Source organism: Schistocerca gregaria, chromosome X (assembly GCF_023897955.1).
Source record: "Schistocerca gregaria isolate iqSchGreg1 chromosome X, iqSchGreg1.2, whole genome shotgun sequence".
Lineage (NCBI taxonomy): Eukaryota > Metazoa > Arthropoda > Insecta > Orthoptera > Acrididae > Schistocerca > Schistocerca gregaria.
This window is the reverse complement of record NC_064931.1, coordinates 317,238,042-317,257,187: the sequence shown is the minus strand read 5'-3', so window position 1 is coordinate 317,257,187 and position 19,146 is coordinate 317,238,042. Positions and strand designations below refer to the sequence as shown.

General features: G+C 38.6%; 1 protein-coding gene across 7 annotated transcripts in view; it reads right to left on the bottom strand.

The window, feature by feature from the left end:
- LOC126299284 (constitutive coactivator of peroxisome proliferator-activated receptor gamma-like) overlaps positions 1 to 19,146 on the bottom strand; it is a 633,226-nt gene that overhangs the window by 29,027 nt on the left and 585,053 nt on the right. For all 7 annotated transcript variants that reach the window (XM_049991071.1, XM_049991070.1, XM_049991069.1 and 4 more), the window contains one exon: positions 8,590 to 8,802. In XM_049991071.1, coding sequence (XP_049847028.1) covers positions 8,590 to 8,802 — 213 coding nt within the window. The remainder of the gene's footprint in view (positions 1 to 8,589; positions 8,803 to 19,146) is intronic.

Here is a 19,146-nt window from a genome sequence, read left to right as displayed (position 1 = left end):
GTAGATCGTTTGCTGGGTGCAGGTCTTTCGAGTTGATGCCACTTCGGTGACCTGCGCATCAATCGGGATTAAATGATGATGATTAGGACAACACAACAGCCAGTCCCTGAACAGAGAAAATCTCTGACCCAATCGGGAATCAAACCCGGGCCCTTAGAATTGACATTCTGTTGCGCTGACCACTCAGCTACTTGGGGCGGACAATAAAATCAAATTAATAAATGTGTCATCCTTCTGAATCTGAAGTTGAGCCCATCAGCAGAATTCAATGCGACACGTACAATCCGTGCCAGTTAATTCTTGGTAGAGACTGATATGGTAAGGATAATATTTACGGTGATGCAGAACATGAACATGAACAACGCTACTCTGGTTCATAACAGATTCCCTTGCGATTTGACACAAACTGAAACAAGGATCTTGAACCACAGTGGCAAGAGAAGCAATTGCCATTTCCTCGTTAATAACTTTCCTTTTCTGGATATGTTTCCAATGCATTAAAGATCCAGTAGTTCTTTATCATATACATATTCAAATGTACGATGTGTAGGTTGAGTACATTGAGGATATCTTTCAGTGTATAAGTCTCTAGCTCTCACTGAATTTCGTTGGAGTTCTCCACAAATGAAAAGCATATCAACTTGTTTTTCAAAGGAACACATAATGTAACTTTTGTCCCACAAACATTTCAGCTCTTATCATACTTTTGGAGTTATTCTTCCTGGCAATAGTTAGTGACTCACCCTGTATATCATCTCACTGTACATGCAAAACTACCTATTTCTTTCTGAGAAAGATATTAAAAATTTGAAATCAAAATGAATTAATATAAATAAATTAAAAAATCAATGCATATATTTACAAACTAAACTAATCACAGATGTCACTAATAAAGACATGCCATTTTGTAAGAGAATTTAACAACAGTTTTCACTTATCTTTATCAGTGTAAAGAAAACGCTGTTTGTACTATCTGTGACTTTTTTGAGGTCTTGATTGTGCTGATAAAAGATTGTTTAGCGAGTTACTGACTGTAAGTCAGAAGACACACAAAATCTCTAACATCTGCATAAGCCAGAAGGCAAAAAATACCTGTAACATCTTTGGAGTGATTTTTATACAATGAGTGGACATAAACTTCAGTTAAAACTTCTGGACTGAAAGGATGTGGCCAGTATATAAAAATATTCTCTAAAATTTTAAACCCCAAAGAAAAAACATTAATGTCATTCTCTAGTGACAACTGGTGTGTGTAAAATTGTGTGTAGTTGTTGCCAAGTATATATTGGAAATATGAGAAGAAGTATTAACAAGAGCTTAGCTAAGCATGAGAGGAACTGTCACTTTGGATACCGTGGAGTGATACTAGTATTTGAGCAAAGACAATGCATTATCATGTTCACTTGTGTAGACAGGCAAAAAAATTTATAAATGTCATGACAATTTTTATGAAGAAGATGATGGAGTTACACTAAATAAAATAGGGATGTTGACTCTATGCCAGTTGACAAATGAATGACTGCTTTTAATCAAAAATCATTTCAACAGCCACAGATAACCATGCATTCAACTACGTGTAGTGGTACTTTCTAAACAGCTCTATAAATCTGGGGCCCTCTCAAGGTTTCTATGTAGATGACAATTTATCTCTGAAAATGTTTCCCAAAAGGGGGGACAAAAAGTGAGTAAATACGTGTATATGTCAGCCACAGACTCGCAGTTCAGAAGCCGTAACTTAAGAAAACACTGGCCGTGAAAGTCTACATTGCATCCCGAATAGATGTAAAGTGTAAATACTGAGAACTTCAGGAAAATTGTTTGCAATGCAGATCCAAACAAATTGCACCTATGCAACATTTGTCCTAAAAAGTGTGTTTCTCCTATCCATCAAATGATGTAACCATATACATAAATGTCAATCAGTTTAAAAAATTTTTACATAATTGTCTGTCAGCAATGTTATCTGGTAATGGAGCAAAGCCTCCAAAATGTGTTACAATTTTAATAGGTTTTAATGTTCAGTGTATGGTTATGAAGTATTTACTTATTTATAGTTTAAACACAGAGTGATGGGAGCAGCTTATCTGAAGCATATTTCTTGTTTTTTAGGGTTCTGTACCTCAATCGGTAAGAACAGAACTCTTAAAGGATTGCCTTGTTGTCATTCTGTCTCTCTCTCTCTCTCTCTCTCTCTCTCTCTCTCTCTCTCTCTCTCATGGCTAAGACCCATTTTTCTCAGGAACAGACAGACATATCTAGTTGAAATTTATGTCACATACTAAGGTCTATGGGCCCTTGGTGGCGTAAAACAATTTAGGGGACATGCATGTGAATAACTGTCAAAAGATTGATTTTTTAAAAATTTTGTCTTAAAAAATTCTCTGTAGTTTTCTGAATGAGGAAAAGTTTACTTTCAAGATAATGGACCACAGAAGGTACCAAATTAGAGGAATTTAAAAGTGGCTGCATGAACCACAACTTCCCCATGGCATGCAGTCAGCTCTGTTAAAAATAAAGTTTGTGAATTAAAATCTTGAACTGACACAAAAATTTAAAAAAAATGTTATGTGTTGGACATGTCCAGAAAAGGTTAGCTAGAAGACTGAAGAACTTGAAGAGGAATTTGAAGGGAAAGAAATTAGCCGATGGTAAATGTATTAGTGGACGTGGTAGGCTTACAGACGAAGAAATATACAGGTTGCAAAATTATTATGGACAAGCCATAAGACAAAATAAAAATGAACTTGAGGGAATGAAAAAGGCACTATGAGCTACCTTCTTTCATAAATCCTCCACAGATGACAATGCATGTGATGCACTTTGCCCATCTGGCAGTGGTTGATGGTGTGGCTGTTACTCAAGGGGGGACTGATGACCTTAGCAGTTGAGTCCCATAGTGCTCAGAGCCATTTGTTACTCAAGGTGAGGCCTACAACCATAAACATTCTCTGCCATTTGCTATAATGGAAGTTGTAAAACCTATATACAGGGATCTTAGTGACACAAGATCATTAGAAAAATGTTTACATGGTAGGACTCAAAATCCAAATGAAAATTTCAATAACTGTATATGGGAACAGATACAAAAACTGTTATAGCAGGACAAAATACTTTGAAAATAGGTATGCTAAATGCTGTTCTATATTTCAATGATGGTTAATGTTATGGAAATGATGGGAGTGCCTGGTGGACTAAATATGCATAGAGCTCTAATATCCACTGACTGAAGGAGACTCTTTGAAATAGAAAAATCAGTGTGGGAAGCCACCAAAGAAGCAAGAACGAGAAGAAGAAATGTGAAAAAGAGAAGGAAGGAAGAACAACACAGGAAACAAGATTAATATGGACCTGGGATGCATCAGTGCCATGCAAATTTAATAGAAAAAGCAAGTGTTAACTTTGACTTGAATTTCCCAAAAAGTTAAATTATTTCATGTACTGTTACATATTGGCTAAAAACTATTAAAGATAAAGAGCTGAAATTTTGTATGCTGTCTTAAAACATGCTTAACTAAAAAGCAGATTACTCTTGTGACTTAACTTTCAAAATAAAATGCTTTTTTTGAAGAAAACCCTGAATTCATTTCCAAAATTTTTAATAATCATACTTAAAAAAATTTTATACCACAATTTATGACAGCACCATCTTTTCAATAGTCTACTTTAAAGATAATAGTGTAAAGAACTTACAGAAAAAATAAACCTTCTACTTTCTTTGTATTTTGAGTAATGTGTACCTATGATGCACCTAAGTAATTAGCATTGTTTACTTTTATTGCAACAAAAAAAGGTGTGAAAGCTAAAGCTGTGGTTCATACATACAAATGTTCCCAAAAGATGTTTTAAAAGAGGTAAGCATTATATGGGCTTACAAATCTTATTCTTTGAGTTATACTGTTTAGAAAACTGACAATTTTTTAAGGTTTGCCCTGGTATTCATGGACCAGTCCCCTTAAGCTTCAAAGTTGAATGCAATCAAAACATACAGCCATTTACATCATATATCTAGATACTTGCAAACTCACACACCAAAACATATTATGGTACTTCCCACTGACCTAGAATCATTAAATTTGGCAAGAAACAGGGTTTCACATTATGACTAATGGAAAAAATCCAAAAATTATTAATTTGTAATTATATCACAAGACAAAAATATTTTTTTTGTCATTTTTTATCTGTCTGTCTGCCCGTCTGTTAAGATGTCTTGTTTGCGTATCAAGTTAAAATTTATGTCAAGTTCAAATTTATGCTACATACTAAGGTCTATGCTCCCTTGGCATTGTAAAATATTTAAGCTTCTAAGTTAATGCAATGCAATCAAAAGATACAGCCATTTATGTCACATATTTTGAAACTTGCAAACTCACACACCAAAACTTATATGGTACTTCTGATTGACCTAGAATCAGATATTTCCACACTATGCATAAAATTTTAAAGAATCCAAAAATAGTTAAATTGTAATTATAGCGCATAAAAATATATTTGTGCCATTAGAGCTTACACTGCATTCACCATCCATCAAAAACTTAATAGAAAAATATTACTGCATGCAAAAACATAAAATGTAAGTTGTAGTCATGTTCTAGTAAAATAATAAAAAATATGTTATTAAATCTGCTCTCTCTACATATGTAAACAGAAGTCCCCTGCTCACTTCATTTTGTATGTCTGGGATAGTGTCAGGAATACCTGTAGAAATTTTGATATGGTCTTGGAATCCCCAGCGCCGATATCTTGCCTATATGAATACTCCAATACCCATAACAGGCAAAAATCATCAAGACTCTCAATTCCTGGGGTTGATGAACTACCCCCCCCCCCCCCCACACACACACACACACACACATACACAATTAAGTTAGTATTGAGCCCCCAGTGCTCTGTTTTTTTTTTTTTTTTTTTTTTTTTTTTTTTTTTTTTTTTTTTTTTTTTTTTTTTGCGTGGGGGAATTTACCACCTGCTATAAAGAAAATCACCTAATCACCTGAATCCAAATCCTGCCAAAACTCAGACCTAGCAATTTCACCTCAGGAACAAATAAGCACCTAAAACTCTTCAAATCATCTGGGAAGGAATTGCTCTTGAAGACTGTCTGACTCCGAAATATCTGGGAGGGGTTCTGGGCCATATCTGTACATACAAGAGACAGAAAGTGTCTACCAGAAACAACACAGTACAGAAACTGACAAGTTGAATACGCATCATGAGAAATAGTGTGCTAACACTGTGTTACACCTGTGCGGACTATCAATGTTCAGCATGTTACAAATCCAACCATGTCAGAAATATATATGTGGTGCTTAATGAGACCTGCTGCATTATCGTGGACCATTTAAGACCTACACCCATTGGTGAACTCTGCTATCTCGCTAGTATAGCCCCTCCTGAAATTAGACACGAGATAGCTGCCTCATGCCGGGAAAGCAAGGCTGGGACTATAAAAGTCCACCTCTTATATGGCTATCAGCCAGCACATCATCAGCTAAAATCGAGGAAAAAATTTCTTGGCAACTACTGAAGCTGTTATAGGAAAACCAGAGAAAGCAAGAATCTCAAAGCTGCAGGGAAATGTCTACATTTGGAAGAGCCCCCTCCTGGCTATTCAGAGAAGTGAATGCTCTCAGCAGATTATGCTCTAGTACCAACCTGCAGAAGTTGGGCCTTCCTGTGGAGTAAGTTTTTTGCATGTGTGGTACTGTTTTGACTAACAACTATCTACTACAATGTTCTTCAACTCCAGCCACATGCACCATGAGGGAGACCTGATGAGTGGGACAATGAACGCACTCAATGTGGCCAATTTCTAGTCAATCAATTAATAAAATGATGTCAACACTCAATTTACTTTTGTTGATTCTATACTTTGTACTTCTGACAAAATAATAAATGAAAGAAAATCATTTTCTAATCCTGTTTTTTGGCTGAGGGCTGTTCAAACATTTTAAAGTTGAATCAGGAAATGTCAGTGTGCATGCTTCAAATGTAGCCTACTGTAATTTTAAGTTTCTTGCATCATAAATGAAAGTCAGGTTTAATGCCCTTCCTTCAGAGACTGAAAAAGTACATGTGATGTAGATATTCTTATGGGCCTGATGTAAATGCATGACAAATGAAACTAAGTTCATCTGTGTTACTAGCACCACAGATAGTATTAATATATCTATGTATCACAAAGAAGCATAAGTTTATCTATAACATTTGTAGTGTTGAAACACATAGTTACATCTGTGATGTATGCAGTCAGATGCACATGATGTGTCACTGTCTCAGTGGCCAGAAACAGTGGTTATGGGTGTGTGAGTTGTGCTCATGTGAATGTGTGCATGTTTTATACTTTATAAGGAGGCCCTGTGGCTGAAAGCTCAAAGATGTAGGTCTTTTTGTTGTGCCTGTCTCCAGCTCAATGTCTCCTCTATATGGTGAATAGCACTCAATCCTTTCCAATAGTCTCATTATTCCATACTGGATATTTTGTTGTTTCGGTAGTAACATAGTCTGAGGGACAATGAATAAAAATAACTGCTACAATACAGGACATAAGGTAATTGAAAGAAATAAGCAATGAGATGAAGAGAAATGACACTATTATCCAAAGACAATAATTACACTAAAGTCACTGTGATTTTTTATGGTCCTCTGGATACCACAAGAGGCAGGACATGGTTTTTAATAGGGTGTGTGACCACCATGGGTGGGAATGCTTGCCCTGTATGTGCTTCTATGCTGCTCACAAGACTAGTAAGCAGTTCTTCTGTAAGTGTGTTCCATTCCTCAACCAGTGTGGTTGACAACTGCTGGATGGTAGTTGGTTCTTTTGAATGTGCTTCAGTACATCTCCTCAATGCATCTCACACATGCTCAGTGGGATTTAAGTTGGAGGAATGGGCACGCCAGACCACTTGCAAAATATCCCCTTCTTCCCATAACTTCTCCACCTGTGCTGTTTGATGCAGTCGTGCATTGTCATCCATAAAAACAAAACAAAGTCAGGGCTAAATGCACCCCTGAAAAGATGCACATGGGGAAGGATTATCACAATAACATGGATCAGCAAGTGCACCGTGTTCAACGATTGGTAGGCCACAATGCTCACACAACATTGTGATTCCGAATACCACATCACTTTGACCACCAAAATGAACATGGTCGATAATGCTGCACATACCCTCATATATCTAGAAGCGGGAACATGTAATGTGCCCAGGAACATTGTCAACCGTGATCATTTTGGTGGTCTAGATGTTACGGTGTAGGGATGCATAGTGTTGTATGGGCATATTGACCTCCAAATTTTTGAACACAGTATATGTACCTATCAATGTTATTGGGACACTGTACTTCTTCTCCATATGTGTTTTTTCAGAGTTTCATTTGGCCGTGACTTCATTATATGTTGACAAACATGACTGCTTTGAACTGTGCAGATCGAGGAGCTCTTGGAGCGAGATAATATTTAGTGAATGGACTGGCCTGCCCATTCCACCAACTTAATTTCATTCAGCATGTGAGGGATGTGTTGGAGAGAGGTACTACAGAACATCCACATGCACCAAATAGCATCCAGCAGCTGTCAACAATGCTGGTGGAGAAACCAAACAGCCTACCACAAGAACTCCTTACCATCATTGCAGCCAGTGTGGGATCACATTGGAGAGTGTACTTTGCCATCTGTGGTGATCACACACTTTATTAAGAACCGTGTTCCATCTTGTGTAATGTCCACAAAACCATTATGAATCATTGTGACTTCAATTTAATTCTTCTCTTTGAATAAAAAAAAGTATTTATGGCTGTCTCATCACATATTTCTTTCAGTTAGATTCAATACTGTACAGTAGCAGTTCTTTCCATGTATGGTCCAAGTTTCATCAAGCCATCTTACTTGGCAGTGACACCTCATGTGAAAGTTACTTTCATCCTTAAGATTCACCCACCAGTGCATAATGTGGCATTAATTGTGACAGTCCATTTACAGTGCATCACAGCAATGTTTGTGGAAACACCTTATCATTCAAATAACAAGACCAGTTCTATTAGTCTAAATGCATATTATAGCTTCTTTTATAAGCAGTGAAACTCATTTGAATCTCTGTGGACAAGTAGATCAAACTCCTTTGCTTTGATATCACTTAGCTTCATGTAGCCTTTATTGATTTTAATGAAACTGTAAATTTTAATTGGTCTCAATGTGGAACTATATTTTATGGGAAGTATATGTTTTAAGTATGTTGGTTTACTATAAACTGTAACAGAGAATGTTAAAATTGTATTTCTGATGGTGCGAGGATGCTGAGACTACAATATTATTATAATGTGTGTCTACAAAAGGAAAGTGAAAATTTCTATTAATATATAAGGTTTATTTCCAATTTTTTCACTTTCTTTGTTATTTGTAGATAGCAGAATGACAAATCTAGATGCCACAAAATACTATCTGTAGTGGTGGCCACAAGAAGCAACGAAAAATGTATTCTTTTCTGAAACACCTTTTTAGGTGTCTATTTCTATTAACAAGTACAGTAAAAATCATGAAGACAAAATAACTAGGAAATGATGGCATCTGAAACAGCAGTGTTAGCTTACCTCTTGAGGTGGTACTGGAAAGCCACATGCTCCAATGGTATTGAAAACATGCATTGCAGTTTTAAGATAAATATTTGTCAAACGATACCCTCGAGCATTAGGCTTTGAGACAGGTATGGCTTTTAGGTATTCAGAGTCATGTTCATTAATAGTTATAGCCACAATAATGAACAAATCTACTTCAGTTTCCATGATGAATACCTCGTCAACTTCCTGAAATGCAAAGAATGAATAAGTGATCTTAAAAACAGCATTGCTTTATATTTAAAAAGAATACTGAGAGAGAATATTTAAGCGATCAATGCCATTACTATGTAATTTTACATTGTTTATGGCCAAAACTGTTCATTTAATAAATTATAAGGCAGTCACGCTGAGGTCTAAAAGTATAAATAATACAAAAAACTGGGCAGTTGTAGAACAAGCATAAAACCAACAGCAATTTGTGTCAATCTAACAGTGTGATGTCCCTCAACTTTGCCACACAGCCATGAGTACTTCCTCAAGGTTATAACATCACATAGTGTGCGTCACCCCGTAACAGTTCTCCATATACTATATATCATTATACATTCTTCTCGCATGAGAGGAAGAGGTGTAACCTGTTAAACTTGTTGACTAGAACAAGGCGTAGGTATACAATGTGGTTTGTGTGTTGCAGAGTACGATAAAGAATGATTTTAAGTGCGGCAAATAAAGACAGATGTCATACAGGTGCAGTCAATGACCCAAAAGGCTATCTCCAGAACATCACTCAAGTGTATTGAGCTACCATAGTCATTCAGCCTTGAATCATAACAGGTTGACCAAGGATCACAAGCCCTCAGCGGCACCATTCTCTGACAGCAACACCATGAAGCAACTTTCTGACTGACTACTGGAGTCACACCTAGCAACATCATAAGGAGTCCACGTTTTAAGGCCAGCTGTTTACTGGTAGTAACTGAACACTGACAGTAATTACACACAGATTACCTCTGTACTTGAGTGTGTTCTGTTCATCACTGTGTAACAGTGGACTGGCATAAGGTGGAGTGAGAGACATGTTCTTGGAACAGTGATGGTGTGATGGTGTGAATGAGCATCAACACATTCATCAACAACGTGTCAAACCATTTCAGTGTGGTTAGTTGTAAAGGTTCATACAACATATTAATGGTCAGCATCTACCATGCACTCTGGTTTTCTCATGTATTTGTATTAATATCAGTTCACCTGATGATGGCGACATGTTTGATTGCCGAAATATTGTGCCCGTTGGACACTATAGACCGGCAGTACACCCGTGGATATTTTGATTATCAAATACGCCGGTAGAAACTCAAGTATCACATTCAAGTTCTTGTTTGTAAGAGTATACACCTCTCAACAACTCTGGTACATGGGAAGCAGTTGTCTTTACTTGTGCTATTATTTGATAAATTAATAATGTTGCTGTAATGAAGTATGGAAACTAAGCTTATTGAAGGTGATTCCTGCACTTGTTTTCAACATCAACATCAAACGTATTTTTGTACCTGAATTTAAAATGATAATTGTGATGAAAATGAACATTTTTTTGGTTTCAGTCACATGCCCAAAGCAATAATATATAACTATATAGCAGAGCATGAAATGAAGTGTTATGATTTGTTGGCACTTGAGAGTGAGTAAATGTGAATGTCTAATTTCATAGACATTATGAGATCTACTGCAACTGCAGGCTTAGTGCCATGGAGTCATTATGACATTATTACAAACAGCTGTGCCCTTCTGAAAAAAATCCACTGCTTATATAAAATACAGAGCAACCCACTATGGTATTATTACAATAAACAGCTGTAACACTATTGCCTGAGTGGAACAGCTGAATTGGAAAATACAGGGGTTTTGCAATAAGTAATGCCCCAAATTATCATTATTATTATTACTACAGCCATTAATATATATAAGTAAACATACAGTTAGATTATTCAAATTTGATGTTTCTTTCACGTGTGTACAAAGTTTTAAACAATTCTAACAGATGCAGAACTGTAGTGAAGCATCAAAATGGCATCTTCATAAGACACTCATTAGAAGCAACATACTATAATTGCATTATGGGTTGCAGAAAAAGAAACCATGGAGAACACCCATAAATGTTTGTGTGCAGTCTGTTGTAAAGATGCAGTTGATAAGAGTACTGCTGGTGATGGGTAAATAGAGTTTAAGTGTCAGGAAGCACAAAACTGTGCTCCACAATTGATGATGTTTGGGACTCCTGTCACAGCCTATGCTCCCCACATACTGAATCATGCATATGTCATTATTCTTGCAGACTGTCACATCAAAACTCAAAACTTAGCTCTACAGCACTGCAAATGTGAGTGCAATGAAAATATGACTACTAGCAAAGGACCAAAGCTTTGTTGTTGTTGTTGTTGTTGTTGTTGTCTTCAGTCCTGAGACTTAGCCAACAGGTAATACATGCTGTTACATAATGCTCATGTAAGGGCATCAAACATCATAGAGACTATGTAGAAAAATTGTACATGTAAAAGAATTTTTAATTGATACTGTCACCAAATTCCAACTGTTAAGAATGCACATGCTCTGAGAGAAAAATTGTGGCGAATTATTTATTGAATGACTCTCATATTTGTACTTGCAGCTCTGGCTATTGTGTATGAGACTTTGCTTCAGCTTCTCCACATCTTATTCCACCATAAAATTTTATTTTAAGTCCAAATGCATAATGGTAATTAATACTTAAACCATTATACTACCCCATTAGTCTTCCTGTTACCTACATATTTGAAGAATCCAGCACACTAGTTGAAAGTGATTACATAAATTGAACATATATATACTTGACAAGCCACCTTACAGTTGTGGTGGAGGGTACTTTGTGTACCATTCTCAATTCTTGAATTCCTGTTCCAGTCATGAATGGTTTGCAGGAAGAACATTTGCCAGTATAAGTCTCTAGGGGGGCTCAGATCTTTCCAATTTTATCTTTGTGGTCTTTTTGCAATATACTCACAGGAGGAATCAATATATTTGCTAACTCTTCTAGGAACACACACTCTTGGAACTTTAACAGAAAACCACACCATGATGCAGAATGGCTCTCTTGCAGCACCTACCTGTGGAGTTGTTTCATCATCTCCATGACATTTTCAAGCTTACTACACTCCTGGAAATGGAAAAAAGAACACATTGACACCGGTGTGTTAGACCCACCATACTTGCTCCGGACACTGCGAGAGGGCTGTACAAGCAATGATAACATGCACGGCACAGCGGACACACCAGGAACCGCGGTGTTGGCCGTCGAATGGCGCTAGCTGCGCAGCATTTGTGCACCGCCGCCATCAGTGTCAGCCAGTTTGCTGTGGGATACAGAGCTCCATCGCAGTCTTTAACACTGGTAGCATGCCGGCGACAGCGTGGACGTGAACCGTATGTGCAGTTGACGGACTTTGAGCGAGGGCGTATAGTGGGCATGCGGGAGGCCGGGTGGACGTACCGCCGAATTGCTCAACACGTGGGGCGTGAGGTCTCCACAGTACATCGATGTTGTCGCCAGTGGTCGGCGGAAGGTGCACGTGCCCGTCGACCTGGGACCGGACCGCAGCGACGCACAGATGCACGCCAAGACCGTAGGATCCTACGCAGTGCCGTAGGGGACCGCACTGCCACTTCCCAGCAAATTAGGGACACTGTTGCTCCTGGGGTATCGGCGAGGACCATTCGCAACCGTCTCCATGAAGCTGTGCTACGGTCCCGCACACCGTTAGGCCGTCTTCCGCTCACGCCCCAACATCGTGCAGCCCGCCTCCAGTGGTGTCGCGACAGGCGTGAATGGAAGGACGAATGGAGACGTGTCGTCTTCAGCGATGAGAGTCGCTTCTGCCTTGGTGCCAATGATGGTCGTATGCGTGTTTGGCGCCGTGCAGGTGAGTGCCACAATCAGGACTGCATACGACCGAGGCACACAGGGCCAACACCCGGCATCATGGTGTGGGGAGCGATCTCCTACACTGGCCGTACACCTCTGGTGATCGTCGAGGGGACACTGAATAGTGCACGGTACATCCAAACCGTCATCGAACCCATCGTTCTACCATTCCTAGACCGGCAAGGGAACTTGCTGTTCCAACAGGACAATGTACGTCCGCATGTATCCCGTGCCACCCAACGTGCTCTAGAAGGCGTAAGTCAACTACCCTGGCCAGCAAGATCTCCAGATCTGTCCCCCATTGAGCATGTTTGGGACTGGATGAAGCGTCGTCTCACACGGTCTGCACGTCCAGCACGAACGCTGGTCCAACTGAGGCACCAGGTGGAAATGGCATGGCAAGCCGTTCCACAGGACTACATCCAGCATCTCTACGATCGTCTCCATGGGAGAATAGCAGCCTGCATTGCTGCGAAAGGTGGATATACACTGTACTAGTGTCGACATTGTGCATGCTCTGTTGCCTGTGTCTATGTGCCTGTGGTTCTGTCAGTGTGATCATGTGATGTATCTGACCCCAGGAATGTGTCAATAAAGTTTCTCCTTCCTGGGACAATGAATTCACGGTGTTCTTATTTCAATTTCCTGGAGTGTATATGAACCTGTAACAAAATGTGTTGCTTTTCTTCGAATCTCTATTTCCTATCTGGTATGGATTTCATACTGATGAGCAACATTCAAGTTTTGGTCCAACTAGGTTTTCGTACTCTACTTCCTTTGTTGGTAGGCGACATTTTATGAGGATTCTTTCAATGAATCTCAGTTTAGCATCTACCTGACCTGCAATTAGTTTTGTGTGGCTGTTCCACTTTAAAATGTTGCATATGCATACTACCAGATATTTTATGTAAGTAACTGCTTCCAGTGACTGTTCTGCACCCATGTAATCATATAATAATGAATCTCCCTGTCTATATATGTGCAATATATTACACATGTTTATTCCAAAGATCAATTGCTACTCCCTGCACAAAAGTCACAATTTCTCTGTAAACAACAGAATCACCCACAAAAAGCCTAATGAAACTTCTGACATTGTCCACTATACCATTTTCACATATACTGAAAAAAGTAATGGATCTACAACCTCTGTTGGGGTATGCCCAAAGCTAGCTTTACTTTCCTCCATTGAGAATGACATGATGTGTTCTGTATGCTAGAAACTCTTCAGTCCAATCACACAGTTGGTCTGATATTCTGTACATTCATATTTCATTCTTAGCAGTAGTGTGGAACCATATTAAATGCTTTATGAAAGTCAAGGAACATGGCATGTAGTTGGGCAGTGGTATCTACTGCTTCCTGGGTCTTGTGGACAAACAGAATAAGCAGGGTTTCTTGCAGTCATTGCTTTCAGAACCCGTGTTGATTCCTAAAGAGGAGAATTTCAGCCTCCAGAAATATCATAAAATGTGAGCATAAAACATATTCCAAAATTCTACAACAGGCTGACATCAGGGGTATAGGCCCACAGTTTGCACATCTGCTTGACGACCCTTCTTGAAAATGGAAATGACCTGTACTCTTTTCCATTCATCAGGAACACCTCACTTCTCCAGAGATCTATTAGCATACTTTTGGTGGACTCTGTTAAATGTGCAGCCTTCAGGCTCATGCTAAACTTCAGTGCTATGAAACCTTTCCTAATATGTGTGGCACACTGTTTGGCTCACTGTTATTCCCATCTGCAGATACATCTACATTTGTACTCTGCAAATAATGTGAATATTATATGTACTTCTCAGAGTGGTACGCGGGTTTATTCCTGTACCTTTCACATTTGGTATGCAAGAGGAATAACTACTTAAATTCCTCTGTGCACACTGTAATTACTCTAATGTTATCTGTATAATACCTACAGAGGTAATAATTAAGGGGCTGAAGTACATTCCTAGAATCTTCACTTCACACTGGTTTTGGAAACTTTGTTTGTGGTCATTCCAGATAAATGATGTATTTCTTAACTATCTGCCATTCTGATTTTTCAGTGTTTCCATGACAATTCCTGTGAGTCAAACAAATATGTAACTTTTCATGCTGCCCTTCTTTTAAAATATTCTAATTTTATTTTTATTAGTTTTGAGTACTTGACAGAATTGTTTTTCTTTTTTTATATTTATTGATGTTGTTAATTTAATTGAAACTGCTGTATAGGCACTGTTTTTTGAGTGTAGTGTTAATGTTCTTCCTCATTTGCTAGTTTTATATTTATCTATTGTTCAGCTTTTAACTTTTTAATTGCATTACCACTGCACTGTCAAATATGAAATTTGCTTTATGTTCATGCCCCACTGTAGATGAGTAATATGTCTTCTTATGTTGTTCATGAATATTGTAACTTCTTTGATGACAACAGTCAGTTAAAGTCTGATGATGGTCTTGTACACCAACAACCAGTCAACTAAATAAATTAATCCTGTGGACAAACACCATATTATGGATTTCATTTTGAAAATATTCTTTTCATGACAGGAACTTACAGCCCAGTCATCAAGGAATAATTAGGGCAATAAATTTGTACAATTACAAATTTTCCGTACGGTGGTAGGGAGTATGTAACAAATAATAGACATCCTGACTGTTCAGATGTGAGTGGGAGCACAGGTGTGTTTGTGTTTGGAGGGTGGGAGCATTTAAATCTTTTTGAGTTTTCTTGACTAGCTCAAAAACTTTCACCTCTGCTGAAAATGTTACCTGGAACAAAATTAAATACACTGCACAACACAATTAAAGGGTCACATTTTCGGAACACCATAATTGTGTCCCATGGCAATGTAGACATTTGAAATTTAGCTCAAAGGCACCTCCAACCTTCTTCTGTAATTGTGTAAATGCATGGCACCCAGCGACGGACTTGGTGATGTTTCAAACAGCAAAATGGTGACACATAGGACAAAGCGGCCAGAGCTCAGAAGTTCATGTGAGGTGTAAGATGAGTTCTTCTGCCCAAGACTTTGTGGACATGTCATACAATGGGGATGTCATCACAACCCCTCTTATACACATTTCACCAATTCTTTTTGCACCTCTGCAATGGAGGTCATAACCACAATGCCCATCATTCAAATAATGCAGTTTCCTTATAAGTGGCCAACAGAAACATTTCACACACACCATCAACAGAATCAACACTAAAAGTCCTCAGTGGGTGTGATAAAAGATGTTAATGAAACCACCCCTTCCACTGGGGCATTGGTTACCACACATTTCACTGTCGAAAACGACAGTTCACACTACAATGGGCAATAGGATGATCTTATTGACAACCTTTAATACTGATTCAACACTTTCCTAAGGGCATCCATGGGCTTGCATCCTCACTGATCATGATTGCACCCCATTGGAGTATGGTGTAACTGTAAATTTTGCTTTGATATACAGGGTGGAACCACTAGTAACTGTTCAAAACCATCCAATGAAACGAGAATGTGACCTGAAGCAGCAAAGTGTGTTTATGTTTTTTCAGCCCTCCTGCTTCACACACTAATTTGACTGAACAGAGACACCCATTTATTGATTCCTAGATGCTGGTGGACATACATCCATTTTGGCACCCCTTAGATTTTATACGCAGCCAGCGGGTGTTAACCCAGTGAATGTTGTGTGATGCAGCTGAGGTGTGTTGAAATGGTCTTATGTCACAACAGCACCTAGAAATCAGTGAATGGCTTTCTCTGTTCAGGAACATTTTTAAAGTGCCCAACATAGGCACAGGGATGGCACAGAGGATGCTGATGAAATAGATAGTCTTAGAGGGACCCCATGCTGTTTTACTCAAGCATGTGTCAATGTCACACGCCTCTTGTCCTTCTTCCCCTTTCCCTCCCCCTGTAATCACGTCATGTTTCTGCACCATTACAGAAGAAGGTACTAGGCATCTTTGAGCCAAATTTCAAACTCCTGCTTTGCAATGGGGGACAATTACAGTGTTTCAAAAATGTGAGTCTCTAATAGTGTTGCATAGTGTACTTTAACTTTACTACAAAAAAGATCCTATTCATTTTTTTCTCCAGGACTAATTTCTGCATTGCAGGGGATGAAACAATCACAGATTGTTAAAAATAGTGGTTAATGGTATACTATTAATGTATACTGATAAATGAAATGGGTTAAGGACAAATATTAAATGCTTGTATCACACCTAAGTGTAGTAGAAACATATTTAGGAATAAACTGTGTTCTGAGGATGTAGCATGGCAGAAAGGTGGGGGTGGAGTTTAGAAGTGTGAGGGGAGGCAGGTCACCAGATTCTGTTCATGCACTTCCCTCCTTCACACGTCTGCAAAACTGTAGCTGTCTTACCATTCTTTGTGTTCAAAAACCATATTACAGAACAGACGATGGGCTCAGAAATTGCATCAAACATTTTGAATGGTCACTAACAAATGTAATGTTGACACAGTCTAGCTGTAATGGTGTCAGTGGATATACAATGAACCAGAAAGCCACGTGTGAATGTGCAGAACTGTGATACTTGTGCTGCGGTGGCAACAGAACAAAATGGTACTTACATTCAGGAAATACGTAGGGTGAGGTGTGCATTTTTCACAAAGTGTGTTAGCAACGCTTTGAATACAGATATGAGTGACTAATAAAACAAATGCAAGAAAAGCATAAGGACAGAATATACATACATCTGTGGACACTGTTCCAGAGTGCCAGATGGAAACTGAATCCTAGTCATCCTGTATGGCAGCTGTAGCATTCTTCCACAAAAGGCATCTTCCCCCACCACTAGTGCTACACGCTTTTCAACTCACAGACTGACTGTATCTCCCCAGCATTTACTGTCCAACCCCCCTCATGTGAGTAGACAAAACAAGTTCACTGAGCTCCAGTTTATATAGTGGAGTTATTTTCAATTTCTTAAGTGAGTTTTTATTTGCTGTTGTTAAATGAGCTCTTATGTAAAAAAGCTTAACAGCTGGAGCTGTCAGCTGTCTACCACACTGAACACCCTACCACAAGTGTAACGTGCTTTCAATATGTATTTGACTGTATCAATTTCATTATCTCCACTGCAAATGACTGGAATACTTTTTGCAGCTTGGGGGTATCAAATGCATCACCCCAGCCAATGTCATCTATGGCCTAGAGGCTTAAATTGGCTCTCTCTGTACTAGGAGGAGGTCACTTAGTGTTATGGAACTTCAGAATTTCAGCACAAGTCAAGCACTGCATTAAAGCAGATTACTATTCTAGGTTTAAACATGATCAGTGATATCCCACCATTTGTATTGACACCCATCTTGCAAAATATATTGTGGATGTGTGGTAAGTGGCTCCACTTAGTGCAGCCCAGTCTACAACAATTCTTGAATGGGAGAGATTTATGCACTCTACCAATACCATAATTAATGGTGAGAGAAGTGCAATCACTTTTTGATCATTAATTAATTCACCAACAAGTCGCTGCACCATGGTTACACTGCTTTACACTATGCTGTCAATGACGGAAGTGGTAATATGACATATTTTTTCAATCTTGTCCAATTCCCACTACCACTACATAGGTCACTGACAACATCACACTTACAAGTTAAGCACTTCTCAGCCATTGCTTACTGGAATGTATTTTATATAAAAGCTCATTTAACTACTGAAAATAACTCCATTACATAAACATGAACACTGTGGAGTTATTTTGCCTACTTACTTATGAGAACTGGATGGAAAATACTGTGGAGATGTAATCTGTCTGTAAGCTGACAAGTGAGCAGTGCTCACGATGGAGGATATCTCATTTCCTGGAAGAACACTGCAGCTGCCATACAGGATGACAGAATCAGTTTCTCCTGTAGCAGTGTAGAACAGTGTGCAGAGCTTTACATAGAATCATCCATATGCTTTCCTTGCATTTGTATTATTAGCATCTCATATCTTTATTCAATATAGTGTTAACATACTTAGTAGAAAATAAACTCGCCTTCTTCCCCTGGAACTTTCAGCACACTGCATCATCAATGAATCACAAGAGAAGCTGCAAAAGGACTGGTATAACCTTGTGAAGTACACTGTAGCTGCTTTTTGTGCCATAGTGTGGTACAGAGAATGGGAAATTGCCTGGTTGCACTTCATTTTGCAGATCTATGAAGGAGGGAAGTGCATGGCCACAATCCAGTGGCTTACCTTCCCTCACATTTCTAATATCCACCCCCACCTTTCTATCCTGTTACACCAGCAGAACATAGTTTATCGCTTCATATGTTTCTATTGCACTTAGATGTGATGCACACATTTCATATTTGATGCTAAGCCATATCATATAATAATAAAGATTAGTTTTATACCAATAAAACACTATTTTAATAGTCTGTGATTTATGCATCTCCTGCAATGCAGAAACTATTAGTCCTAGAGAAAAAAGAACAGGACCTTTTCTGTAGGCAATCTAATGCTGTTTAATTTTGTACTGGGAAATATTTTTGCTAAATCCCACTGTTTTTGAAATATGTAAGCAGAACCTAAAAAAGTGACCTTGACACACACACCACCTGCCATGATTTTTAGTATGTTTTTAATGACACTCACCCTTACCACTGTACAAAAATTTGCAAGTACACAATTTTTTTCCC